Genomic DNA, 27,265 nt, shown 5'->3' with positions numbered 1-27,265 from the left:
CGCAACAGCCCTGTGGGGTAGGCCGGGCTGGGGCCAGCGACCGGCCCGCGGTCGCCCGGAGTGGGACAGGAACCGGGCCTCACTGCCGCCCCCTGGGCTTGGTTGGAGCAGCCCCTGCCCGCCTGGCACCTTCCGGGCGTGTTGGCTGCTCATCGCCGGCCCGTGTGTTGGGAATCGGGGGAGGGGGGTCGCTGGCCGGCACGTTGGGGGGCCCCGGGCTGGGGAAGGCGGGCTCGGGCCAACGGGGAGGCCTGGGCGCTGGTGCCGGAGTGGTCACAAGCCTGGGGCAGGCCCCCCTCGCAGGGCTGTTGTCCAGGGCAGAGCTCGCCACTGTGCACTGCTCTCGCAGGCGGGGCCCAAGGACCACTGGAAGCCCCTCCTCGCGCAGCGCAACTTGCTTCTGGGTGGCTCGGGGGGGGGCAGCGGTGCCCATGGTGGTCCTGACGGCCTGGAGGGCCCGTTCCCTGAACACTGGCAGCTGGGCCTGTGGCCCAGAGGTCTCGGCTTGTGACTCCCATCAGCCCCAGCCCGCAGAGCCGGAGGTGAGGGCTCCTGGCAGACTTGCAGAGCAGCACTTAAAAAGTCATTTCTGGGACCCCCAGGCGGGCCCCGTGCTGGAGCCCTGCTTGGCACGCAGCCATCCCCGGCTGGGGCCCCACGGCGACCCCAGGCAAGGCTGGGAAGACGCCCGCCCGAAGCTGCGAGGAGCTGCTGCTGCTGCCAGTCGGTGCTGCAGCGCCAGGCTAGAAGGAGCAAGGCCTGGCGCCATCTGAGGCAGCTTCCGATGCCCCTCTGGTCCATGGCCAGAGCTGCTGCAGGGGTTGCTGCCCAGAGCTGCTGCCCCCCCCCCCGCCTAGCACTGCTGGGCAGGTGCCAAATGCCCCGAGGAGCCTGACCAGGCCTCAAGTCGCCGCCGGCGGGGCAGAACGTGCCTGCCTCCCCCATGTACCGGCCTGGTCTCACAAAGCCCCCCCCCCACATGCCCCTGTCCAATGAAGCTCGGTGGGACTGCAGGGAGGGGCCCTCCTGGTCGTGGCCCCGCATGCAGAATGCCACCCCCGGGAGGCCTGCAGGGGTCCGCCCGGGGGTCTCTCAGCTGCTGGTGGAGGTGCTCCTTTGTTCAGACCGGTCCATGTTGGGTTCCTGTGGGGCGGGGAATGGCTGGCTGCACTTGCGGCCTTCATGCATGCCCTGGTTGCGCTCTTTGGGTCTCCCCAGTGTGCCTGGGCCAAAGCCGACATGCACACGCAAAGTTCCGTCTGCACACCCGCGTGGGGGAGAGCCTTCCAGCGCACGGCTTGAGTTCCGCGTTGGGCAGCCGAGCCCCCCCCGTGCTCCGTCCTCAATATGGCTTGCCCCCGCACTGTGCAGGCTGGCGGAAGGCCCCCTCCCCTGCCCGTTGTCGGAGAGCCCTGGGTGTCCTGGGAAGTGGGCGGTCGTGATGCTCCAGACGAAACGTCAATGAAGGGAAGGAAGTGGCCTGGCCTTCCAGCCGTTGCGCGAGGGGGAGGCCGTTGTGCCTGGCGGAGTCCCAGGGGCGCCACGCACCAGCAGCGGAGACTGGCTTTCCCCAGCCTCCCTCTGTCCGTATTTTGGACTAGAGCTCCCATCATCCCTGCCCATCTGTCATTCTGTTTTCCCAGCACTTCTTCCATCCCGGTTCCTTCTCGCAGATAGGATGTTAAGAGAGGACAGGTGGACGGTGCGCAAGGCCTTTCCCTGGGCAGCTCTGGCTGGAAGCGCCCAGGTGCACACCAAGCCCCTGTCCTTCTGCACAGCCCAGGGCCCGGCTGCCCTTCCCTCGCCTCCTGCGCTTCCCTCCGTTGCGGGCCTCCGGACTCTGGGGCCATCGCCCCGCGCTCGTGGCGCACGCTTCTCGCCGTCTCGCGTCCTGCACTGCATCGCCGGCAGAGAGGCAAGGGAGTCCCGCAGCTCCCTCTGGGTGGGGACGGGCTGTCGCTGCTCCTCGCGTGAGGCCCCCCGGGGTCCGTCTAGCCCCCCGGGGTCCCTCCAGCTGGCAGCTGCTCTCAGAGGCCTAGCCGCCTGCCGGGAGCCTCCCACCTGAGCAGCTGCACCTGGGCTTTTCTGTCAGGGTCCTGCAGCCTGCCTGCCTCCCCTCTGTGGACGGGTGAGTGTAACCTCCGAGGTCGCCCGACAGGTGCACGAGCGCTCACCCTTCTGTGGTCTTTTTCAGGAGTGAAGAAGAGAACCAAGGTGATCAAGAACAACACCAACCCCGTGTGGAACGAGGTGAGCGGCCTTCCCTCTCTTGGCTTCCTTGAGTGGCGCATTCCTGAGATCACGGAGCCCCCAGCCCAGGGCTCCCGGCTTGGCAGGTGCGGGTGCCCGTGCCTCCAACCCTCATGGGCGGATAGACACAGCCAAGCCCTGACTCTCCGGGCAGGAGGAGCTGCTTCCAAGCTGACTTGGGCTTCGGCCGGGCACAGCCCCAGAGCGCGCCCAGGCCTGCCTGGAAGTGGAGCCCTGGGCAAACGGGAGGGCCAGGTGCTGGGGCAGAGGGGCAGAGGTTTTGGGCTCAGGAGCTCTCGGCTCCTGGAGGTAAAAGATGGCAAATTTGCTAGAGGCAAGCCTCAAAAGACTGCGCAGGGCAGAGAGTTTTCCGTCCATTTCCTTTTCTGGGCGGGACTTAGAAGTGCAACGAAGGCCTCTCAAGGTCAGGGCTGGGCAACCCCATAACAGAAATGGGGGCCCAGGGCTCCCCCAGGAGTCCTCCAGTTTTGTTGCAAGTCTGAAATTGTGGGCCAGGGTTGCTTGCCTGCCAGTCTTTTCCCCGGCCCTCCATCTTCGGTTCACCTGCTGATCCGGGGTAACCAGGCAACACTGCTACCTGGGCATTTAAATCCTGCCCTCTTGCGTTGCATATTTTTAAACTTTACTTACGTTGATGTATGTATTTGCAGTAAAATTTGCTGGCAGCACCAGTTTGTTCAGTGCAAGGGAGTCAAGCACTTTTAAGGCTTTTCCAGACTCCTGTGCCTTTGATTAAAAGTTCCTTTTTGTATCGGTCCTGCCCCTTTATTCCTGTTCAGGGCTGGAGGCTCACTGATTAATACCTTCTTAAGCACCCCTTGCTTAATTGGCCCAGTTTCTATTTCTACAAGATGGGAGATGTTTCAGTCGCAGCTTCCTGCCTTTAAGATTTTTTTTCCTATTGGTTTTTTGTACTGAAATCAAGAAATTAATCAGAGAACAACAAGCGAGAGGAAATGATTCAAAAACGCTGCAGGCACAGGAACAGAAATGGTGATCGGGACGCATTCAGCACTAATTGCCGCACCCTGATCAACAGGAAGCAATTAAATAAGCTGAACCCACACACAGGAAACCTTTAGCTAACGTTGCGGGAATCTCTTTGGGATAGATTTACTAGTGAGTAGACACTGTGGGAGAATCTTGGCCATGGGGAAAGGCCCCACTAAACAGTCCAGTGCTGCATTAAAGGCCCACGTGGTGCGTGAGCCCGAAGTCCCTCTCTGGCTAACTGAAGCCAAGCGATGCCTCCGCAGTGCTGAACGGCTCCTGAATCTCTTTTAGTAGGTGCCTGGCAGGGAGCAGAAATTCAACAGGTGACGCCCTGTTCGTGCTGGGAAATTCACCTGTTGGCTTTCTGCCGCCTGCCACTTCCTTCACTGTGCTGCCCCTTTTTTCGGCTGCGGGAATCTGCTCTGGAAGATGAGGCGCAATGTAGAAAAGGTGTAGTCGCCCCCAGGCTCTCCGGAGCACATCCTGCAGCGCTGAGCACCCCGAGCCGGCCTGGGTCCAGCCTGCCCCTAACCTCCTGTCCTCCTTCTCTTAGGGCTTTGAGTGGGATCTGAAAGGGGTTCCCCTGGACCAGAATGCTGAACTCCATGTTGTCGTCAAGGACCATGAAACCATGGGCAGGAACAGGTAGGGAGCTCTGCCCGGCGTCTGGGGTGGGCAGCCGGCTCGCGCATCATGGGCTGTGTGCGCAGGCGGGTCGCTCCTCTCTCTCGGGAGGCCAAGGCTGCCTCCGGCCTCGTTGCCCAACGGGTCAGGTCCGGGCACGGCAGGCAGGGCCAGCTGAAGGGGGGCGGGGGGCGGATGGATTCCAGCCCAGCAGGGGCTTGGCCAGGCAGCTGCCCCTGGAACACCCCAAAGGGGGACATGACTGCAACAGGTGCCCCCTTTTAACCGCCCCCCCATTTCATTCTATCAGCCCGGGGAATAAAACTTCTGGAAAGGCAACGTTAGCAAGCCAGAGTAAGGGAACATGAGGGAGAAAACATGGGGATAGGGCTCTTGGGGCGCAGGCGTGGACGGGGGTCCTCGCTGGGGAATAGGGGTGCTGATGGGGGGGCAGAGCTGCCGCACGTGCTGCTTCTGCCCGGAACAGGACCCGATTTGGCCTCGAGGTGGGGTGAGGGAGAAGCACCCCAAAGGGCAACAGAGGAAAAATGGAAGAGCAGCTCAGCCGCACTTGAAGCCTGGCGCGATGTGCTGCTTCCGTCGCACTGAGACCAGTTGGCACACGGTTCTCCCTGTGAGATGCAAAGGGCGCTTTGGCTCGTCCCGCAGCCGGCGCACTTTGTTCATCGTGGCTCGGCTTTCATTTCCCTTGACGCCATTTCCTGCTGCCCTCCTCCTCTGTTATTTTCCTTACTGCCCGTCGTCTTCTTTTACAATACCGTTCTCATTCTGTTCTGCTTCGGGTGCAAAAGATGCGAAGGGTTTCAACCCACCGAAGAGTTTGCAGCCAGGCTTTCTGGAGGGGTGGCACACCGAAAGGCGCCACCGCCACGCGCCGGCCAGGGCCCTAATTCCAGAGGACGCCAGGCCACGTGGCCTTGGCCGTGGGGTGCATGAACCGTGCCGCGCTTTCCAGCCCTCCCCCGAGCTGCCGGGGCGGCCTCCCTCCCTGGCGTGTTCGGGTCACACGGCTGGGGATTTGCCCAGGCTGTCTTCGTGTTCCCCTGCTCTGCGAGGTCACAGCACGGACCCGGGAGAAGGGCTGGAAAGGCCTTTACGCTGCTGCTGAGTGGCCGGGAAACAATTCTAGGAAGGGGAGAGCAAGCGGCCCCCGGGCCGGGCTGGGCTGGGCTCGGCTGGCTGCAGCTCCGTGAGGTGGGCTGCCGCCCCAAATCTGCAGTCTGGGATTCCTTGCAGCATTGCGGGGTGGTCCCTCAGCACTGAGCGCATATTTCATGGGAGCCTCCGGGTGGCTGAGAAATTTCAGAATCCCACAGGGGTGGCCAAGGAATCCCACCGGCTGCCTGAGTTGTGCTGGTGGTTAGCTCTGGCCGGAAAGGACCCCAGAACCATTTCGCTCCAATTCTATAAGGCCGTGTCCTAATCTTGCCTCAGTGTTTGTCCTGCAGTAAAACCTGAAGTTGGTGCGCCTGAAATACCGGGCACGGGGCAGGGAGAGCTGGGTTCAAATTCCTCTCATTCGTGGTGCTTACCAGGTCGCAGTCTGTCAGCCGCCCCTGCCCGCTGGGCTCGCTAGGCGTGGGACTCCGTCACTCCCCCTTCAGTGCCAGGTGCGTCCTGGCACTGTTGCCGCGTCTTGCAAGCGTCCGAGTGCTGCTGACCTGGGAGGAAAGGGCGGCTTCGGCCCCCAGGGGCGTTTGGCCGTGCTCACAGGTGGGAACAGCAGAGCCTCCGCGGGGCCCTGGCCGGGAAAGGCCCACCGAGTGGCATCAGTGCCCGGGAAGGCCCAGTGGCCACCGAGGCCTTCGCTAGCCGTACCGTGGCTGTGGTGGAGCTTCGCGGTTTTCTCAGGATGGCGGCACCGGATCCAAGCCCTGCCCACTGCAGCTCCCTCGGCCGGGGAGACGTGGGCAGGCGGCTGGAGCGCTTTCTCCGACGGCCAGCCTTCGTTCCGCGAAGCTCTCAGGCCGGCACTTCAGCGGTGGGCGCTCTGAAGGCACAGGGCTGGTGGCGGAGGCACGGACCCAGTTTCTGGACCGGGCTGGAGTCGGGGCTCGGCTGAGCGCCCGGCACTGCCTGGCTGGGGGAGCAGCTGGAGCCGGGTTTCCGTCCCACTCCTGGGCAAGTGTGTCTTGTAATTGGGCAGGCCACTCTTGCTGGCCGAGGGAGCCACGGGGCCGCGTGCAGAGATGCGCTTCCGCGTGGTCTCTGTGTGGTGCGGTGCATGCGGAGGCTGGCAGCTCCCCCAGGGGGGAAGAGCAGGGGGTCCATGCCGTTCAGGACGGGGCAGCCCGGCAGCTGGGCGGGGTGAGGACGTGGCCTCGCATGGCAGAACCCGGGCGGCGGGGGGCGGCCTCCCCGACTGCGGGAGGGCCGCTGCGTGTGCCACCTGGCCGGCCTGGGCGCCCAGCCTCGCATGCCGCCCAGCGGTGCAGCCGGGTGCGAGAGCCCGTCCGGCCGGCTTCTGTACCGGACCGGGAGGCCCTCTTGACCCTGGCCTCCAGCCGCCCGGTGGTTGGGCCAAAAGCCCCCCGGCACACGGTGCCCCTCCCCGCCCCGCTGCGTGCGCCTGTCGGGAAGGCGGTGCTGGGGCTCCGCCGCGGTCTCGGCAGGCGCTTGCGCCAGCCCAGGTCCTGGTGCCGCAGGGAGGCGCCCTGTCCCCCTCCCCAGCGGGCCTCCCGCGAGGGGAGCTCTTTGCGGCCGACAGCACCGGAGCAGGCCGCGGGAGTTCAGTGGGTCAGCACCGGGGCTGGCCGTGGGCCGGAGTGGGGCAGGGAGGACGGGCGAGCCGTGGAGGGGCGGTGTAAGAATAGCCGTCTCGGAAAAGGATGTCCCGGAATAGCGTGGGTGGTTCAGCCGCAGGGAATTCGGAGGCCGCTGAGGCTGGAGCAGGAGGGGGCGGGTGGATCTGCCCGCACGAGGCCCCCGGGAGGACCACGGAAGTGACGGGGCCGGTTAGGTTGACGCTGGGGGCAGCCCACGCTGCCCCCACCCCCCGGCTTGCTTTCCCCCGGTTCGGTATGGGGCGGGGCGAGCGGGACGTGTCGGTGCTGCTCGGTGGCGCTCTGCTGGCCCGGCCGTGCGCCGCAGTCAGCAAGCCTGGCCCTGCTGCAGCCCCTGGGGCCGGCCCCTGGGGTTGGCACCAGGCGGGCCCCCGGCCCCTGCAGGGCCCGCTGGCCAAAGACGTCGCCCCTCCTCCCGTGGAGCCTCTCGCTCTGGCCAGGCCCGGCAGTGGTCAGGTGTGGGCGCTGCGGCTGGTGCCCTGGTGCCCGGCGAGCGGCATGCAGTGGTCCGGAGGCGCCGGAGCTGGTGGCAGTGAGAAGGCGAGGTCCCCGAGGGAGGGGCCGCGGGGGCTTCTGCCCAGGGATCCCCCAAAGCTGCAGCCGGTGCTACCCCGATCCACCCCTTGTGCCACCGGCCAGGCCTGTGCTGAGCCCCTGGGGGGCCTCGGTGCAGAAGGGGGCTGGAGTGGGGAGGGGGTGCACGGGGAGCCCTCGGGTGGCCTGCCTGGCTCAAGTTGACCGTGGCGCCGGTGTCCCTCTAAGGCAGGGCTGCGCCGGAAGCTGTGCGGATCACGTAAGTCTCATGCGTGTTCACCCGGCAGCATCTCCTCCCCCGTCGTATTTGCCCCTGCTTTGCGTGTTGCCCCAGGCCGGCGCAGCGAGCGGCCCTCTCTGCTCCCCAGGAACGCTTCACGGCAAGGATCCCCGCTGCTCCCCCGGCATCCTTTCCTTATCGGGGTAGGGAAACCTCCACCCAGCTCCGCTAGATAAGCCTGGAGCCTCCTCGGGCACCGTGGCCTCCGCCCCGTGCGTCTGCTGCCAGCGTCTCTGTCTGGTTTTCGCAGACTGTTTATGCACTCTTAAGCTGACGCCCGGCATTTACTGGTGTATCCTGTGCGCGGCCGCAGAGGCTGGATTCAGAGTGCCCTGAGGAGTCGGCCGGGCGTCCCGTGCTGGTCCCCGTCAGCTGTGCTCGGAGGCTTGAGTGCGGGGCCTGGTCTCGTCACCCGTTCGCCCTCTGATCCGGCGAGGGGCCGATGCATGAGCGCGCCCCAGGAAGTATTCTGAGACGGCGCTGAGCGACGGCGGAAAGATCAGGGGAACGTGGGGAAGAGAGGTTTGCCCGTGGCGCTGCTTTGCAGGACTCCCTGGAAGGAGCAGGCCAGGGCCACCTCAGCCCCAGGCACGGCGGAAGGGCCCCGCTGCTTGGGCCCACCGCACGTGTCCCGCTTCTCCTGCAGGGCGGCCCCGTGGGAGAAGGGCTGCAGCCAGGCGTGGCTGCCCGGGCATGCCTCCTGTGCCTGCCCACGGGCGGAAATGGCATCGCCCGCAGTCTCCCAAGCACTCGTCTGTCTTAGTTAGTCCTGGAAGATGGATGACCCCACGTACCTCTGTACGAGAGCATTCAGAGTGGCCTCTATCGATAAAAATACACAGAGAACTAATTAAAACAATATTCCCTAAGTCCCCAGACAGTAAAAGAACCAGATACAATGGATGAGAAAACCGGGGCGTGTGTGCTGGTGGTGCCGGCCATTAGCTCCATGGGAAGCCTCGCTGAATAAGCAGGAGGGGCTCTCAGCTGCGAGAGCGTCGGCCGAAGTGGCCCTGGAAGCCGCTCCAGGTGCCTGGGTGGCTCTTTCCTCGGCATAGAGGGGATGGGGAGAAGAGCCCACCCCCTGGATTTGGGGGGAGGCAGTGCCTGAGGCAAAGGGGTCCCCGGGTTTTAAAGTAGCACCTTGCATTCCACTGGCAAGCTCCCCCTCGGACCTTTTCAGTCGACCTGGACGGAAGCAGTGGAATATGCGGAGACATTCCAACTGCTCCCAGGGACGGTGCCAGCGCCGGGGTGTGGGCAGGCTCCGGAGGAGGTGAGCGGCCCGCAACGGAGGGGTGAACTTCACTCGGGACCTGCGGGCAGGGCAGGGGGCATGGGAGGAACCCGGCGGGGGCAAGCTCAGAGTTGTGGGCCTGAACTGAAGCGAGTGAGCGCCCCCTTGCCTCTCCCCGGAATCGCGGCTCGCCGGCCAGCCTGTGACCCAGAGGGACTCGCCCCTTCCTGCTGGCCTCGCTTGTCCTTCGCCAGCCTTTCCTGCCGGGCGGCTTCGGCCAGGCTGCTGGCGGATTCACGTTGTGTCAGGGGCTGAGGAGCAGGAAAAGGCCCTCTGGGGTGAGAATGGCCATCTTTGCCGCTCAAACAATGCTGGGAAGTGAAGAGGGGAAGTGATCCGAGGAGCTTCGAGGAAGCCCTTGCAGGCAGCCTCCGAGGGAAGGGATCTTACTGCGCTATTGTGTGTGTCTGTGTGTCTGTGTGCGAGCCTGTGCATCTGCCTGGGCAAAGACGAGAAGGTGCTCTGGAGAGCCGTTCTGCCTCTTCCTTTTTAGCACGGCTGACGCATCGTCCGTCACTTGCCCGTCTCCAGCTGGAAACTCTCCGTTTCCTCTGGAAGGTCAGCTGCTCTCTGGGGAGCGCCGAGGAAGGGTTATTTATGCCTGTGTTCCTCTGAGAAATGGGAAGGATTGGGAAGAGAGTTTCCTTTCCATCACGTCCACATTTTGCATCACATTTTTTAAAAATTTGTTTGTTTGTTTGTTTGAAACTTTTCTAGCCCATCCCAATGCAAAATGTAAAATAAAACACATCTTAAGGCAGGCGAAACAGACCCTCAGGCCGTAGTGTGCACAGACGGGGTCAGAGGATGACGTTTAAAGGCCCGTACTAAAGAGTGACCCCCCCCCCACAAATGGAGAGAGACCGGGTGGAGTATGGATGGGCTGTTATGGGGTTGGGGTTGGCCTGTCGTAGAGGGCCGTCTTCCCCGGCATCAAAGATATCAAGGCTGGTGCCAGGCAGGCCCCCCTGGGGAGCTTGTTCCAGAACGGGGCACGGGGTGGGCAACCCCGAAAAGACCCCTTCCCTTTTTGCCATCAGCCATGCCTCCCTCGGCGGTGGCTGGCCGAGGCAGGCCCCAGGTCTCTTCACGGTGCCCGGGCGGGTTGCGGCTCAGCGTTCGATCAGGTCTGGTGGCCCAGCCCAGGTTCGGCCCAGTCCCCTGAATTGGCCCGGGAGGCGCAGAGGCAGCCGCGCCCCTCGCCCCCTGGGGACACCCTCATGCCTGCCCCTCGAGCATTTTGGAAAAGGGCTGTGCAAAGGTCCCTCCCCCTCTGGGAAAGAGCGATCAGTGCGGGCGCGTCTCCCCTCAGTTACAGCGTTTTGCAAGCCAGCTTTTCACATAGCTGCCTTACCTGATGAAGCTGAGCTCTAATGTTGTCAGGAAAAGCTCAGCTGCTCCTGAGTCTGAATTTAAGCATTCCACGGAATAAAACACTAAATCAAAATGCAGAAACACTCAACATCTGAGCTGTTTGTTTAAGCTTCAGAAGTTGCCTAGGTCCGACACGTGTCCAGACGGCTGCCGGGTGCTGCTGTGAGCTCCCCGAGAGCTTCATGTCCACCCGGTAACAGTTGGCCCCTTCTCTCCTTGCAGGTTTCTGGGTGAAGCCCATGTGCCCCTGCGAGACGTCCTGGCCTCCGCCAACCTGGCTGCCAGCTTCAACGCCCCTCTGCTGGATGCCAAGAAGCAGAGCACAGGGGTAAGTCCGTTCCTTTGCAAAGGGCCAAGCAGCATCCCTGGCCAGGCCACGGGGGCCTCATCACACGAGCGCCCCCTGTCCCCCCAGCTCCCACGTTGCTTCTGGGCCTCAGTCGAAGTCAGGCTGGGTCGTCGGCCTCACCCGGGGGCATCTGGGCGGGTGGCCACCCGGCGAGCCAGTGCGGGGCAGTGGCGCAGGGCGCATGACAGGGACTCCGGCACTCTGGCCTCCAGTCCCTGCTCAGCCACGGGGCTCACGGGTAACTTTGTGCCAGTCGCGCTCTCAGCCCAGCCTGCCTCGCAGGGCTGCTGTGGGGATAAGCTGGCGAGGAGGAGGGGAAACATATAAGATGCTTCGAATTCCCTGGAAGATGTGAAATACGCTCTATAAAAGCAGCTCGGCACCTTGGTGGGCTTCTGGATGGGAGCGCCCAGCGGACGCATCCTGGCGGCTAGTGGCGGGTGGTGGAACCGCACCCGCATCTCCCTGGGGGTCCCTGAGGGGAGGAAAGAGGGGAGAGGGCGGCCTTGTCAGGGCAGCTCCTCCCGGTCTGGGCGCAGCTGCAGCCGGAGAGCGTCTGGGGCTCCCGGGCAGCAGCCGCCCACGGACCAGAGCCTTTTCCCCGCTGCAGCTTCAGTGCCACCCTGACCTGTGCGTGTGCGCTGGGAGTGCGGCCAGACGGCGCAGGGAGGCCTGAGCGGCCTCAGCCCGTAGGGAAGGGGCACTTTTGCGGTTTACCCAACAAAACCTGCACATCCGCAGCTTCCCGGCTCTCGAAGTTTGGCCTCATGTCGCCCCTTTCCTCCCTCAGCCCGTCCTGAGAGGGCTGCAAATGGCAGGCACCGGGAGTGGGGGGGGGTTAAGCACCCCCCTCCCATTTCCCACCTCCGTTTTGTTGCTCACTCGGCCTGGGGGACTTGCGAGCTTCCCTGAGGCTTTCTTGGTGGTCCTGATATGTGCTTCCCGCTCCGGTGGCCTCTGGGACTTTTTCCCCACATGGAGCCACGCAGCTCCTTGACTTCTTGTGTAGCGAAGGATGTTCCTCTTTTATGCTGATATGCCACCCCACGGGCAAATGCTCTTGGAGAGGTTTCCAGTCACACCCCCCATGGCATTAAAATAGGAACCAACCAACCCCCCCCCCCCCGAAGAAGCCCAACGAAGAGATGTTCAGGTGCGACCAGCTGGAGCAGCAGAGGTCGGCTTCCGGGGGTGTACGGAGGGGAGCGCCTTGCGCTGGTGCCGAGGTGTGTGCGGTGGAGACACCAGGTGGATCCGGCGCTCCACGGGGCCTGAGAAAGGGCACTCTTCCCCTGGTGCCCCCACCGCACTGGTGCGGCCGGCTCATCCGGAAAAGAGGCGCTGCCACCGCGGGGCAGGCACACCGGAGAAGAGCCGCTCCTTCCGGTGGACCGTCCCAAGCCGGCTGGAGCTTGGGGGGTGGGCGGCAGCCCCTGCCCCGCAGAAGGCGTGCCCTGCAGCCGCGGGGCTTGGCCAGGTGTTGCTGCGTGGCCCCGGCAGCTTGCTGCGGCGGGGAGCTCGCCGGGCGTGGGAGAGGCTAAGGGGCGACAGCCCCTGCGGCCCAGGAGAACGTCCGCCTGGGCGAGGGCACCCTGCCTCTCCTCCGGCGTGGGGGGAATGCGTGATCTGCAGGAGAGCTGCGGGAAGCCGCTTCCCACTGGAACGGATGCTGGCGGAGGGGCTGGCCGGTCCCTCGTGGCCGCATCCCGGCTCATCTCCCACGGCGCCTGCTTCCTCCGCTGTTTCTCTTCCGGAGCAGGATGACTTGCTCAATTAACTTGTGCACCACCGGAGAGCCCACGCGCTCTGCCTTCCTGGGACTCGGTGGGGCAGTCAGTGCCGTGTGAATCAAAGCTGCTGCCCGCGAGGGGCTTCGTGGGCCTCGGTGGGGGGCTCCTTGTGGGCCGTCAGCCCCAGCAACTTGACGTAGGAGGCCCAGAGCAGGAACCTGCCCGGGAGAAGGCTGCCCGGGTCCTCCCCGAAGACCTCCAGGGAGGTCCGCCCCCCTCCCGGCTCGTGGGTGCCGTGAGCAAGCCTCGGTGGCCCTCAGGCGTTCGGCGCCCTCTTGCTCTCCCGGAGACCGAGGTGGGGGGAAGCAGGCAGCGCCCAGTGCCCTTGGCTGGAATCCACCACCCGCCCTTCCAGCCAGGCGCCTTCTCTGCTTGCAGGCATGTCTGATCCTGCAAGTCTCCTATATTCCGCCCCCGGGCGCAGCGCCGTTGTTCCCGCCTCCCGCCCCGCCGGAGCCCAATCCAACCCCCACGGAGCTGGACACGACGACGGGTGAGTGGCTCCCCCCTCGCGGCCCGCGCTGGCTCCTCCGGGTGCCGCGAACTCGCCATGGGGTGCCGCGACCTCGGTGCTTCTGTTTCGCGTGTTGGCCTGATCCCGCGTGGGGCTCGCAGTCCACCTGGTCCGCAGCTCTGTCCCCCCGACCCTGCGCTGTCCTTCCTCGCACGCTCGTCTTGCACTCCGGCACCCTCGTGGCACCGGTTGCACGCTGCCCGGGAGCTCGAGCGGAAGGGCAGCCAAGCGGACACTCGAGTGGGAGACGCTCTCGGGCAAAGTACGGAAGGGCCAGCGTGCCCCCAGCATTTGGTAAGGGCAGCTAGACTGCCCCTCAGCATGGAAGCTCTTCCTGACTGCAAGCCAGTAACTCGCTGGATAGTCTTTCATAAAACCACACCTGTGGAATTCCCTCCCCAGCGAGGCTCGCCTGGCCCCTCTGTTGCCTAGCAAGGGCCCCTCTATTTCCCCAGACTGTGAAATTGCTGAGACTTTTTCTAATCTTAGCTGGCACTGTGATTACAGTTGTGTTGCCTGCCTTTCTTTTCCTCCCTCCTTTCGTTTCTGTACTTCCCAGTAGCCAAAGCTCTCTGGGTGGTTCTCAGCAGTTAAAACCATAAAATCCTCCTGCACCATGACAAAACATAGCATGACGTTTTAAGGGTGTAAAACCACAGTGTAAAGCAAACATAAACAGCAGCAGTGTAAAGATCCGGAAGGACAAGAACAGATGTGAAACACTAACCATGCAAGAACCTGGGTGCCTGGGAGAGTGAGGGGGCTGTCCCCTCCGGCCACGGCACGCGTGCCGCCAGGTCCGCTTGGGGACGGCATTCCCCGCTCCCCGACTGGCTCCGTTGGCCGGGGCGCCTGGCGGAGAACCTCTGGCAGAGAGCTGTGGGTCCCGAGCGGACAGCCCTTCAGCCTCCTGATGGGAGCAGGCCTCCTCGAGGGCAAGCCAACGCATGTGTCTCTTCCCTGCAGATACAGCCGGCGAGGAAGAGGCCGAAGATCCGCTTGGGACGGGCGATGATGCCGAGCCTTCCTCCGGGCCCTCGGCGTCAGATCAGGCCTCCCTCCCCAAGAGGCCTCCGTCACGTGTGATACACGGGACGAAGAGGAGGAGAAGCGCCCCTAAAAAGCTGCTTTCCAACAAACCCCAGGACTTCCAGGTGAGCGACCCTCCTCCTCTCCCGGTTCGGGTGTCGATTCCCTGGGCCGCATCCTGCCCTTCACGCCTGGGCGTGTTAGTGGCCCACCGTCTCGTCTGACTTCCTCCCCTTGGGCAGGAGACCCTTGTGGCGGCCGTGCTGGCCGGGCGAGATGGGAGTTGTAGTGCAACCTGCCTGGAGGACACCGGGTTGAGGGAGGTTGGGTCGGGCACCGTTCCCTCACGTCGAGGTGGCTCTCCGTCGCAGTTGCTTCCCTTGAAGGAACACGGAAGCCGGGACTCCTCACTGGAGCTAAAAATGTGCCTCGGTGCTGGGGAATGAAACCGGCGAGCGAGCCGCTGGCGGCCTCGGGGTGCGCGGGGAGTCCCTGGGATGCATCCAGCGAAGGGATGCAGCCTTGGCTGGCCGCTTGCCTGACGTCTTTCGCCTGACGGGGTCTCGCTCATGACCCGCGGTGACGGCTCACCTTGCCACCGGGAGACGCCGGAGCTCCGCTTGGGCTCCACTGGGAAGCCTGGGGCATGTGACTTCCGCTCTCCCTCTTTGCCGTGGCGTTTGGAGCTGCCGTCTCTGGCGGGTTTGACGGCAGCCCGTTTTCCCCTTCTCCGCTCGTCTGCATTTAGATCAGGGTGCGGGTCATCGAAGGGAGGCAGCTTCCCGGGGTCAACATCAGGCCGGTGGTGAAGGTCACGGCTGCCGGGCAGACGAAGAGGAGCAGGATCCGGAAGGGGAACGGCCCGCTTTTCGATGAGGTGAGGAGGCGACGGGGCCTGGAGTAAGGGACTGGTGCTTGCAACTTGATTCTCACACTGGAGAACCCTTAAGTCTTCCCCTAAACCATCAAGGGGTACCCGTGAAAACAAAATCAACTCCCCAGCTCACTTTCAGTTGGGAATGAGCTCATCCCGAGAACACCCCTTCTTTCGTTCTGCTCCATTGCAACCCTCCCCATTCTGGCAAGCTCCCGATGAATTGGACTAGAACTCCCAGCATCCCCTAGCCAGCTGGGAGTTGTAGTCCAACGCAGCAAAAGGAAACCTAGGTCAGTTCTATCAAACCCGAGACTCTTTTTATTATTGGCTAGAGCAACAGGGCTTCGCATAGATTCAAATATGTTTATAAGTTAACATGAAAAGAAGAAATGTGGGGCTGACCCAGCAGGTCCGATGTTTCTGATGACTGATGTTGCTTTTTAGTTTTTCTCTGTATTAGGTCTATTTAGAATAAAACTTACTCAAAAAAAAAGGGAACTAGATCAGGAAGGCTGCTCTTCTATAAATCTTCTACTTCCAACTGACAAGAAAGTGTGGAGGGGGGATTGGAAAGTCCCCCCACGCCCCCGCCCCTGGGTGCCACCGCTGCCCCGGAGTCTTTTCCGGGAGCCCCTGCAGGGACACCCCCAGTTCGCCTGGCTGGCCGCGGCCTCGGCTCAGCCGCGATCCCGGGGCAAGGCTGGCCAGGAGAGTGGCGCCACGTGGCGCACGAGGGGCCCGTCGGTGGAGGTTTTTGGCACGGCCTGGTTTGCACGGTTCTGGGAGGCCGGGGCTGGGGCAGCGTCCAGGTGACGGCTGTCTTCAGCTTTTAGCTCCCTCGGGGTTTCCCACCATGTCTTTCATACCGTTTCTTACCACAAAACAATCCATTTTTGGGGGGGGTAAGAGGGCAGTGGGGGAAGGCCTTTGGGGGAGCCCCCCGAGTTACAGCAGGGGAGGCGGGCTGGGCCGGTGTGTGTGGCGGCTGCTGCGCGGGACACGCCGATGCTCTTCGGAGCCCGGCTGTGGACGCTTTCCCGTGGGCGAAGCACCAGGTGGCCTTTTGACCCGCGTGCTCCGGGGAATCACCCACGGATCGTTGAGCACGACTCTCGTTTCGCCCAGTGCGGTGCGCTTGTGCCGGCTTTGCACCTTGGCCGGGAGCTCTCTCTCAGTCTCGCTCACCCTCTCTCCCCCCCACAGACCTTTTTCTTCAATGTATTTGAATCCCCAGTGGAGCTTTTTGACCAGCCCATATTTATCACAGTAAGTTTTGGTTGGGTCTTGCCCGCTTGGTCTAGGAACTGTGGCCGTCTCACAGTTCACTGGGGCTGATTTGGGATCCGGGTGCCCCACATTTAAGCACTATCTGGATTTATCTGCCTCACCGAGCCTCTCGCTAGTTGTGCCTTGTCGGAATAATGCAAGGCGGCCTTATTACGATGGGTCACGTGGCAAAAGGCTGCAAAACCTTAGATTCAGATCTTCACATGTTGACTTTTCAGTGAGTAGCTTTCACCTCTTGCTTTCCTTCATAGAGCGAATTCAATGCGAGTCATGTAGTAAAGCAAAATATATTACAAAAAACAAATCCAATATGAAAATTACAAAATTACAGAGACTGGTAACAGAACTTAGTTGTTCAAAAGTCAGCATTTGAGTTTCAGAGTCGAGACCCAAGCATTTGGAATGGCTCAGGAAACGAAGGTAATTGATATGCTCAGAACACCCTGATCCGAGGCAGGCTTTCTCGGCTCCGCCCACAAACGGTTGGGCAGTGAATGGTGCGGCTGCATTTGAAATGTGCGGGCAGCATGCACGTGCCCAGGGGAAGCGCGCTAAATCCGCAGAGCAGAATTTCAAGGAGCCGTTTTGGAGGCTGGTCGCGTTTCCGTGTGGACAGACGCAGGTGCCGAGGAGCACGGTAGCTTTTGGGGTCTGGCCACTCACCAGTGCCTGGATTTCCGGTTTCGTGGTGCAGGCTTCGCACCGTGGGAGGAGGACCCCGGATTAAGGGTGAGGGCGGCACGTTTCTGGGCAATTCTGTGCCCAGGGAGTCACCAGCGTCCTCGCTAAGCTCAGGCCAGAAAGCCACGGGGCGGTGAGCACACAGCTCCGCGCCAGCCTGGGTGGGCAGCGGCTCCCCCAGAGGGGTGGGGTGGCTGAGGGTGTCGCGTCTGCCAGCTCCCGATGCCCGCTCTGCGGCGTGAAGCTGCCCGGAGGGTCTCGTCTCCTGTGAGGCTCAAACAAACGGAAGACTCTTTCGAGGAGCTGCTGCTACCGTGGGCCTCGCTTCTGCGTTCCTTCTGCCTCCGCAGGTGGTGGACTCCCGCTCGCTCCGCACGGACTCCGTCATCGGAGAATTCCGGGTAAGGGCGTCCTGGGTGTCATTTCCGACTGGCAGAGGAGGCCAAGCCGCTTCTGCTTCTCCGGGGGCGGGGGGGGTGGGAGCGGAGATTCCAGCCTGGCTTGCCAGCTGGGCAGCCATCACTGCCCCCTCCCCGGGGCCGGGTCGTGGCTGCCCCATGTGCCGGACTTTGCCAGGAGACGCCAGGTGCGTCTTGCCGCCTCCCAGATGCGTGGCGTGCTGGCGGGGAGGCACCTGGGGGGTCCCGGCTGGGGGTCCTAACAGCCTGCTCCTTGTGCTTGCCTCTGACAGGTGGATGTTGGGGCCATTTATGCTGAACCCAGTGAGTGGCGAGTCCACCGGGGCTGCTTGGGTTGGACACCTCTGAGTTCCTAAACTGAGTGGTTTGTTTCGCATGGAGCAAACTGAGCACTGGATGCGTGTTTAGCAGCTTCTACAGAAAAGGGGACCGTTTTGAACAGATCCTGACTATTTTCTTCCTTTTTAAAAAAGGGGCATAAACGTTGAGCAGAGCAGGAGGAGAAGAAAATGTAGCCAGAGCCAAAGGCGGCCTCTCCTGCTTTCTTTGCGGGAGCAAAAGTCCGTCCTTTGCACCGCTCTCCCCGAGGGCTTTGCCTCCCTGTGTGCTCCCGCGCACCACCCCAGTGTGGTGCTCTGGCAGAAATGCCCAGACGCGAGCATCGTAGCGCATTTGCTGGAAAAGGGCGATTTCTCATATTCAAAGGCAGTGTGGAAATGGCTGCGAAACGGGGAGAGGCCCTGGGGGCCGCCCGCGCCTCGCAGAGCCCCCACCGGCTCCTGCGCATAAAGGACCGCAGTGGCGCAGTTGAAGCCTGGTGCAGAGATGCGCCCGACCAGGGTGCAAGGCAGGGCCTTTGCCGCGGCCACGTCAAGCATGGGAGAGCTCTGCCCCAGGAGGCCGGCCACCCCCCCCCTTTGCCAGTGCGCCCTCGCCATCCCAGTGAGCGGCACACCGCTTGCACCGCCATTTTGCACCACTGAGGTGACTTCCGTGCGGCAGTGCGAATGTGTGGCCGCTGCCGCTTCTGTTTCTGAGGTTGCCCTGTAGCTGCCGTGAGGGCCTTCGTTTTGGAAGGAAAAGCTGCACACGGGTCTGCGAAGTGGCCGGGTCTTGCTTGCCTGCAGCTGTCGGAGGAACAGGCGGCCCCACTGCGGCCCCATTGCGGCCCCGTTGCTATCCCTTGCACTGGTCCGTGGCGTGTGACCACGGAGCAGGGCTGCAGCGGGTTTAATCGTGTCACCCAAGCGCGTCTGCTTTGCACGAGAGACGTTGTTCTGAGCGGGCGGCCGAGACGCAGAGTGTGACCCCCCTCTCCCCCTGCCCAGAGCACGCTTTCGTCCGGAAGTGGCTGCTGCTTTCTGACCCGGAGGATTTTTCGGCGGGGGCCCGGGGCTACCTGAAGGTCAGCCTGTATGTCCTGGGCCCAGGGGACGAAGTGCCGGTGAGTGTCCTTCCGGGGCCGATGACTTCAGGGGGGCGGTCTGCCATTCCCGGAAACTGGCCTTGGGGGAAAGCCAGGTGCAGCTAAGAGCGCCTGCCTCGAGGTCCCGGGAGAGGCCTTGGGACGCATCCGTGGAGCCACGGACACGCCTCGCACGGTTTCTAAGCAGCTTGCGGCCCCCCACCCTGCACGCCACACGCCATCTCTGTGAACACTTGTGCGAAGCAAAGAAGATGGAGCGCGAGTTGCTGGAAACATCAGTGCTCCGGTTTGAGGTGTGAGGAAAGGTGCCTTGCCCGCTTGCGGGAGAGGCAGGTCTGGTGGCGGAAGTCGCACTTGCCCGGGAAGGCAGGAGGTGCCACCGGCATGGGATGCACTCGGCATGTGTCGGAGTGCCGCGCCGGTCCTCGCCTCTGGCGCTGTGCTCGGCCTTCGGACTCGTGCAGCTGGGCGGCCGGGCAGGCGGAGAGTGTTTGGCCCCTCCGTGCCGCGCCAGGCCAGGCTCGCTCCTCAGCCGCAGCTGCCGCCTTCCGCCAAACTCCCAGGCGCGGAATCTCAGAAGCAGCAGAATGTGCGCAAGCAGCATGAAAGCACAAACGAGCCCAGCTGAGGCCGCAGATCGTGCTGCTGCAAGAGGCCCAAGCAGTAGAAACACCGAAACAGGGCGACTCGGAAGGGGGCTCCCGGGCCATCTAGTCTGACCCCCGGCTGCAGCCGGCTCCGCTCACGACAAGCCCACCATGTGCACATCCAGCCTGTCCTTGAACACCCGCACCGATGGGGCCTCAACCACCTCCCTGGAAGCCCATTTCATACCCTGGGGGTCCTAACCATCAGGAAGTGCTTCCTGGCATCCAAATGGAACCGTGGCTCCCTGAGCTTTGCCCCGTTGGAGCGCATCCTGCCTTCCTCTGCAGGGGAGAACAGGTCTCTGCCCACCTCTGTGTGACATCTCCTCACATACCTGCATGTCGCCAACAGAGCCCCTCTGAGTCTTCTCCAGGCTGAAGAGACCCAGCTCCCTTAGTCTCGCCCCATATGGCACCCCCTGCAAACCGGCCACCAACCTTGTGGTCCTTCGCTGCACTGACTCTAACCTGGCTATATCCTTACTGTAATGAGGGGCCCAAAATTGAACACAATACTCCAATTGCGGGCACACCAGAGTCGTGTAGAGTGGTAGCAATACCTCTCTCAACCTGGAAGCCACACTTCTGGCTATGCAAAGACCCTATTGATTGTTATTAAGGCTGTGATGTTCCATCCCTTAAAGTGACAGATTAGTCAACCAAAGTTGTAATTGATTAACGAGAGAGTGAACAGAATGGGGAAGCACTGGCTGTGTGCGTGGATGCTTCAGGGACATAGAAACATAGAAACAGAGCGAGTCAGAAGAGGTCTCCCAGACCATCAGGTCTGACCCCCGGCTCCAGCCGGCTCCGCTCACAACATGCCCACCATGTGCACGTCCAGCCTGTCCTTGAACACCCGCACCGATGGGGCCTCAACGACCCCCCGTGGGAGCCCATTCCACACCCTTGGGGTCCCGACTGTCAGGAAGTGCTTCCCGGCATCCAAGTTGAACCTTGGCTCCCTGAGCTTTGCAAGACAACAGGGGGGTCCTTTGGTGGCAGGAACCTGGCCCAAGGCCTTCCTCCACTGAAGGTCGTGGAGCATGGGAATCCCTGGGGGAGACCCTCTGGGCCCCCAGACCACATCCGCCTAAGGCAAGGCAGCACTTCTCTCCCCCCCGTCCCCCCGCCCCATTTTTCACAGCTGGAGAAGAAGGAGGCTGCCGAGGAGAAGGACGACATCGAGGGCAACATCCTCCGGCCGACCGGCGTGTCTCTCAGGGGGGCCCACTTCTGCCTCAAGATCTACCGAGCCGAAGACCTGCCCCAGAGTGCGTGTGGGGCCTGTGCGGGGGGCGTGCTGGGGGAAGGGAGAAGGGGGGCTGGGGAAGCCACTCTGTGCCTGCGGGGAAGGTCTTTGCTCTCCGCGCAGGCGCATCTTGGTCACATACAGAGGGCTTCGTGGGGACGAGCGTCTCCGGCCAGGAAAAGTGGCCGTGTGGGTCAGCGATGGATGAGCAGCTGCTCCTGGCGCTCTGGGGCAGGAGCGCTTTTGGGCTGCGGCCTTAGCGCCCCTTTCGCTGGGAGGAAGCCTCTGTGGGGCTTCCTCCCGAGTAGACATGCGCGGGACGGCACTGCACGGACGTCACAGGGCCTTGCAGAGTTATCTCAAGAGTATCCCCGGGGTGTTAAAGAGGGGAGCCCGTGGGTGAGCTGACCCCTTTCGGCGCCGTCCCCATGACCACCCGGCGCAAAGGGGGCCAGGGCGGCCCTGCAGGGCGCCGAGCCCGAGCCGGGAGGCCGCGGTGCACCTGGCGGAGGCGGCCCGGCCCCGTGGCTGCGGGGAAAGCCCGGCTGACCCTCACGGGTGCCTGTGCCTTCCAGTGGACGACGCCGTCATGGACAGCGTCAAGCAGATCTTTGGGTTCGAGAGCAACAAGAAGAACCTGGTGGACCCTTTCGTGGAAGTGACGTTCGCTGGAAAGATGGCAAGCCTGGGCAGGATGGGTTGGCGAGCGGGAGCGATGCGGGCGGGGGGGCGCCGTGCGCCGTCCGGCAGCACTGGGCGCTCGGGCGCGATCACAGGCGGTGCTGCGGGGGTCCGCCCTGACCTAGGCGGGAGTGGGCTGTGCGTGCCGAGGCCCGGGGCTCCTCGCACCTCACGGCACGGGCCCCGCTTGCAGGGATCGGGCAGGGCCAGGGCAGCAGGGCGGGGCCACGGCCTCCCTTCCCAGCAGCCACGGCCGCTCTCGGCACCCCTTGCCCAGCCGTCCCCCCAGCCCGCGTGAGCCCCGGGCGCTGCTGTGCGCGTGTGTGGACGGAGCAGGCCGGCCTTTGGATCACCGAGACGCCGGCAGGAGGGCAGCCGGTGTTTGGCCTGCAGACCCAAGCCGCTGCTGGAGCCCGGCTGCCCCTTGAGTATCCGGGGTTGTTAGACTGGATGCACTCTGCACGTGCCCGCAAGACAAGTCGCCCTGCTGCCTCAAAGCGCTTGCTTTTCTGTGTGCGGTGGGGCTGCTGCTGCAGGGAGCTCCTGGTTTCCCGTGTCTCCCTGTAGCGTGGGGGGGCCAAAATGCGCCCTTGGGTCCCCTGCACCCCCCCAGGCCTTAACGTGGCGCCTCCTCTCCCAAACGGGCTGCTGTGTCAGCCACGGGGCCCGTGCTCAGCTGCGAGATTTTGGCCCCCACATTGGTGCACTCCCTCCGACCTCCGACCACGAGGGGGTGGGCAAGAGCGGATGAGGGGAGCTGTGGGCGCCACCGACGCATCCCCCACTGACGCCGTCGTCTGCCTCCTCCGGTCAGCTCTGCAGCAGGATCGTGGAGAAGAACGCCAACCCGCAGTGGAACCAGAGCATCACCCTGCCGGCCATGGTGAGCTGGGGCACTTTCCCCCGGGGGGGCCCTGTCCTGCGCAGAGCCTGAGCTGACCCGCCCCCCCCCGCCCCTGCCCTCTTCCCCTCAGTTTCCATCCATGTGTGAGAAGATGAGGATCCGAGTCATTGACTGGTGAGTGAGGAGCGAGCATGTCTGGACTGGCGTGCAGGGGGGCGTCACGGTGCAGGTGCGGAGAAGGGGCAGGTCCTCCCTCGAGGCGCAGGCCCCACGCCGAGCCTTTCCGCACCAGCGGCGGGCGCCCTGCCCGCTGTCTTCGGCCTCCTGGCGGACAGAAGGCCTGGCCTTGAGGAGGGGGCGCTGCTTCTTTCAGGGACCGCCTCACGCACAACGACATCATTGGCACCAACCACCTGGCCATGTCGAGGATCTCGGCGCCTGGAGGGGAGCTGGAAGGTACGGCCTGCCCGGGGTGGGCAGGGCAGGGCAGGGCAAGGCTGGGGAGCCGTGTGGCCTGGAGACTCCCTGGGCCATGTCGTGCCCCCCACCCCAGGAGTGTTTCCAAGCACAGCCGATTTCCACCGCTGGGCGCGTGCCCGGCCTCGCCCCGTTGCTTGCCGCCCGGGCCGCGTGAGACCGGCCGTGCCGAGTTGTTTTGCACCCCTGCCTTCCTGCGGGGACAACTTGGGAGAGTTTAGGGTGAATTTGGGAAGCTTTTGTCTGTATCTTGGCTGGCCGTTTCCGAGGGCTCCCACCGCTAGCTCTTCCCCTTTTCTGTACCACGAGGGCATCAAGCGTTCTCGGGCCACGTTCAGACGGTGCCTGTAGGCCGGTTCCATGGCCGCCTCCGCGCATTCTGCCTGTTTGCTGCTCTTCACCCCCCTCTGTGCACTTGTGGCCCCATGGCCGCTGCCCCCTTGGCCGTGGTCTGAAAAATCAGACACCACAAGTGGCATGCAAGCGGCCAGCCTTCTCCCCCCGCTTGTAGAAGGACGGAAGCCAAACTGACGCTGTTCTGGAGGTGCTTGGATGGGGCTTCCCCGCCCCCGTACCTGTCTCGGGACCAGGCGCTCCCCCCTGCCGGTGGCCTCAACTTTGGGTTTCCTCTCTGCCTGTGAACTGAGCAATTTTCCAGATGCAAAGAGAGGCACCCTTAAAAAACCCAGTTCAGGAGCGTGGAGGAGGGGGCGCTGTGCCCCCTGCCGGCCTGCGGCCACCACGGCCTGTTGCTGCCCTGCCTTGTCCGAAACCCCTTTCATCGGAGGGACCCTGTCATGCGAGCCCTGAGCAGCGAGGAATAGTGGCCCCGTGGCCAGCCTCACGTGGCCTCCGAAGTCCTCCTGGGAGACGCGAGTTCTCGGTGCCGTGCCCCAACCTCTCGTGGCGCCCGCACCTGCCCTGCCTCCTGGCTGCCCCGATCGCCTTCAGCTGGGCTGGACATTCCGCTCAGGCCCTGGCAAAGCTCACCTGCTGTTCTCTCTCCCATCTCTCTGTGCCTCAGATGAGTTTCCCACCCCCGTGAAGCCCTTCAGAGTCTCGGACCGTACGTTCCCGCGCATGCAGCTTGCGGTGCAGTGGCCTCCTTGGCTGCGGCCTTTGTGGGGCCTTAGCAATCTGGCCGCGAGTGGCTAAAGCAGCTCTCGCCTGAACGAGGCGACTGCGAAGGCCGGCTGTCACTCGCTGCCTCGTTTGCGCGCTGTGCATGCAGATCGGTGGGCGTGGGACGCAGGGCGCGCCTGTGGCCGTGGCCCAGGCCTGCATGCAGTGCTGGCGTGTGCCGCTTGGAAGGGGGGGCCGTTCCGCTGGCGCTTCTCCGAGGGTTTCTGGGGTGGCGCTTCTGTCCTCGCCTCGTGTGTGACGGCCGCGCTGTGTGATCAGGATGCGGGCAGCATGCGGGGAGGTGGCCTGACCCTGCCAAGCCGCCTTGGAGTGCTGCTGGGTGCTTTCTGGGCGCGTCTTCTGATGGGAGTGTCGTGCGTGGGGTCTTCTCCAAGGGAGGGTGGGAGGAGGCCCCGTTGGGTGGCTAGAAGCCAACGGGAGTCAACGGCGCTAGGACACGACTCCGTTCCCAGGCCCCATTGAGCCCAGGAGAACGAGCCTGAGAGGGGGCTCAGCGGGGTCTGGGGCAGGCGGGCCAGCCTGAAGACCACCTCTGGGGCAGGCGGTCTTTGCGGTGCGAGGGGCAGCAGCTCAGAAGCTCTGCTCACTTTTAGGCAGGGCTGGCTGGAGGACCTCTCTTGGCCCAGGGATGCCCCCCCCCCCCCCCTTTGCCCCCCCCCGCCCCGGGGTGTGGCCCCAACCCGGCCCTGAAGCAGGATTCAGTCCGTGGATGGGGAGGGGTCGTGCCCCCATGGTGCTCGCTCTGCAGTGCCGCCTTGGCTGAGGGCGAGTCGCGGATGAGAGCAGAGACGCTGGCCCTTCAGGGAGCAGCCATGGCGCACGAGGCAGCGCCGTGAAACGGGTCCCGGGGAGGATGATGAAGGCTGTGTGCAGATGAAGGCTGCCCTGGAGCAGACCTCCAGGCCTCTCCAGGCAATCCGTGGGGTGTAGCCCCTGGCAGCCCTGTCCTCGGGCGGGCCTCTCTCGCCCGTTATTACATTGACGGCGTTCCCTGCTCTCCTCGCGCACTTGTCTGTCCGGGCATGCGCTGACCGTGACGCCCTGAGGGGCCGGGGCGCTCTCGTCTCGCATCGGAAAGCAATGCGCCACTGCCGGGTCCGAGGAGGGATTCCGGACGTGGAGGGCGATGGTGCTGCTCTCGTGCATTGGGCCAGGAGCGCCCAGAGGTGCCAATAAGCCGAAGGCATCTTACCTTTGAATGAGAGCGTTCGTATTTAAAATGTGCATCTCAGCTTTGCTTGAACGTTTTCATTAAAAATGGCAAATGCTAGGAATGGGCGCAGGATCGTGTTTCTGGTCTACGCAGCACTTCTCTTAAGATCAGGGCGAGGAGACGGTAGATCTCCAGATGCTTTGAACTTGGGCTCCCCGCATTCCTGACAATGGGCCACGAGGGCAGGGGCTTCTGGGAGTCGAAGTCCAAACCTCTGGAGACCTGCTCCCTTAGCTCAGTCATTCATGACCAGCTGCCCGCTCGGATTATGGCGCTGGGGGTCCTTCAGCTGCAGGCAGAGGTGAGGCGAGGTTGGTCCCACAGGTGCCCCTGTGACAGCTGCCCCCTTGTCTTGCAGTGGATGATGGACTCGGTTTCCTGCCCACCTTTGGCCCGTGCTACATCAACCTGTATGGCAGCCCGCGGGAGTTCACCGGCTTTCCAGACCCCTTCGAGGAGCTCAACACGGGCAAGGTGAGGCCGCCGGGTTCCGTTCTTCCGGCCTGAGAGCCCCCCGGGTGCCAGTCAACCGGGTGCCGGTGGCTTGGGGCCTTTCGGCGGCCGGCTCCGGGGGGCCTCAGGGTGGAACCTCCCATGCGGGCTGGCGCTGTGTGCCGCTGGGGGCTGGGGCGGGAGAAGGTGGCTTCGTGCATGGGGCTCCCGGGCATTTCGCAGCCCCCTCCCCAGGCGGGAAGGTGTGTTCCCTTCCCCGACCAGCTGCGATGGGGCTCATTGCAAATGAGTCTCGGCCACTTCCTTTTACCTGAACCCCAGCCCCGCACCCTCCCTGCAAAAGGGCATTGTGGGCGCTCCCAGCCCCCGCTCCGTCGGCTGGGGGGCTGCCTGGAGCTCACGCCAGGGCTTCCGACATGCCAGCCACGGACTCAGTCTCTGAGCTGAGCCCCCTTCCCGGTCCCCTTCTGCAGACTGGGCCCGGGAGAGATGGGGCGGCCGCGCTTGTGGACCTCGAAGCCTTCGGCGCGCCTGCGGATCCTGCGCTTGTTGGCCCCCCGGCCACGGCCAGCTGGGCTGTTCCTCGGTCTTTGGGCGCTCGGTCCCGAAAGAGGCACCTGTGGGCCCTCTTAAAGTTTTCCGGAATGGCTTTGCGGCCTCCATGCTGGCCAGGACCCATCCGTCTCTCGCTCGGCGGGACTCGGGGCGGCAGCCCCAGCCCCGAGGGCACCTCGACGTCGAGGCCTGGAAGGGTGTGCTGTCGTGCTCCAGAGTGGCGTTAGTCCCTGGGAGACGCGGCTCCCTGGGAGGTTGGGAGGGTGTGTGGAAGAACGGACTCGGGTTCAGGAGGCTGCCAGCCTGAGAGGGCCCCTGACCGAGCCGCATTTTCTTTTCCCCGCAAAGGGAGAGGGTGTGGCTTACCGGGGCAGGTTGCTGGTGGAGCTGGAGACCAAGTTGGTGGACCACGTGGAGCAGAAGCTCGAGGATCTCCCCGCCGACAACATCCTGCGAGTGGAGGTACCGCTGGCGCGCGGCAGAGCTGAAGGAGGGCAGCTGGGCAGGGAGGCGCCCCGGCTCTCTCGTCGGGACATTTAGGGCCAACCAAAACCCAGGAAACGGTGCAGGGCACTGAGTTCTGCAGAACTCTGCGTCACCCGGCAGTGGACGGTGGGGAGGGACAAAGGAGTCCTGAAGTTGGGCGGCCGTTGAGCCTGCGGTTCAGAGCATCCCAGTTTCAGCTTGGAGACCTGCGGTCCGGAGGAGTCAGCCAGGGTTGGGCGTTGCAGGACTCGGGCTGCGCCCAGCAGGGCTCCTGGGGAAGGAGACGCAGCGGCCCTTTCTGAGCTGGCTGCTGCCCTGGGCATTGGCGCGCCCTTCCTGGGACGCCGTGGGTGCCTGCGCTGCAGCAGTGGCCTTTGGAAAAGCCGTTTCAGCTGGCCACGTCGCCATTCGCTGGAAGAAAGCACAGATCCTCTCGTGGTGGAACGGTCGCTGGTCGCTCCCCCGAGGGCATTTTAAGGTGTCATCCTGTGCTTTTTAGATGAAAATGAGGTCCAGAAATCAGGACTGTGCCTGTAGGCATTTCAGTTGCTCTATTAATTTTGTGCAAATAAGCCACCTCGGCAAAACGTGTCCTGAAAGTCAGCATAAAAGTTTCCCAGACAAGTAATTGCTATTTCTCATCCCAAAGGAAAAATGCTAGTCTGCAGTTTCCATTCCTCTGACTCCCTGTCAACCTCGGCTCTAGCATTACATGTTGCTTCTCGGGTTGTGCCCGAAACTGACACCCTCCCCCCGCACGGGGGGTGCACAGCCTTGGCCGATGCGCTCGGGGGACCGCGGGGCACCCACAGCGGGCCTTTGCGCCTCTGAGAGCGACCGAGGATGCGGGGACGCGCCTGTCTCTGGCACCGGGAACAGCCGGGCGGTGCTCGGCATGGAGAAGACGCGAGGTCCGGCCCAAGGACCGAATCGGGCAAGCAGGCGAAGCTGCCCCTGCAGATTTG

General features: G+C 63.5%; 1 protein-coding gene across 6 annotated transcripts in view; it reads left to right on the top strand.

The window, feature by feature from the left end:
* The window catches only part of DYSF (dysferlin), a 111,619-nt gene that overhangs the window by 6,635 nt on the left and 77,719 nt on the right, over positions 1 to 27,265 (top strand). For 4 of the 6 annotated variants that reach the window (XM_044428695.1, XM_044428697.1, XM_044428694.1 and 1 more), the window contains exons 2-19: positions 2,195 to 2,250; positions 3,818 to 3,909; positions 10,400 to 10,505; positions 12,695 to 12,809; positions 13,797 to 13,984; positions 14,608 to 14,736; positions 15,940 to 16,002; positions 17,055 to 17,105; positions 17,396 to 17,426; positions 18,452 to 18,567; positions 20,344 to 20,470; positions 21,024 to 21,127; positions 21,944 to 22,012; positions 22,104 to 22,147; positions 22,347 to 22,429; positions 23,475 to 23,516; positions 25,165 to 25,280; positions 26,163 to 26,276. In XM_044428695.1, coding sequence (XP_044284630.1) covers positions 2,195 to 2,250; positions 3,818 to 3,909; positions 10,400 to 10,505; positions 12,695 to 12,809; positions 13,797 to 13,984; positions 14,608 to 14,736; positions 15,940 to 16,002; positions 17,055 to 17,105; positions 17,396 to 17,426; positions 18,452 to 18,567; positions 20,344 to 20,470; positions 21,024 to 21,127; positions 21,944 to 22,012; positions 22,104 to 22,147; positions 22,347 to 22,429; positions 23,475 to 23,516; positions 25,165 to 25,280; positions 26,163 to 26,276 — 1,646 coding nt within the window. The remainder of the gene's footprint in view (positions 1 to 2,194; positions 2,251 to 3,817; positions 3,910 to 10,399; positions 10,506 to 12,694; positions 12,810 to 13,796; positions 13,985 to 14,607; positions 14,737 to 15,939; positions 16,003 to 17,054; positions 17,106 to 17,395; positions 17,427 to 18,451; positions 18,568 to 20,343; positions 20,471 to 21,023; positions 21,128 to 21,943; positions 22,013 to 22,103; positions 22,148 to 22,346; positions 22,430 to 23,474; positions 23,517 to 25,164; positions 25,281 to 26,162; positions 26,277 to 27,265) is intronic. The other 2 variants (XM_044428698.1, XM_044428696.1) reach the window with 1 other exon arrangement.

The sequence above is a fragment of the Varanus komodoensis genome, unplaced genomic scaffold, assembly GCF_004798865.1.
Source record: "Varanus komodoensis strain SLA01 unplaced genomic scaffold, ASM479886v1 scaffold2, whole genome shotgun sequence".
Lineage (NCBI taxonomy): Eukaryota > Metazoa > Chordata > Lepidosauria > Squamata > Varanidae > Varanus > Varanus komodoensis.
The sequence above is the reverse complement of the archived record's forward strand: the minus strand, read 5'-3'. Positions and strand labels throughout refer to the sequence as shown.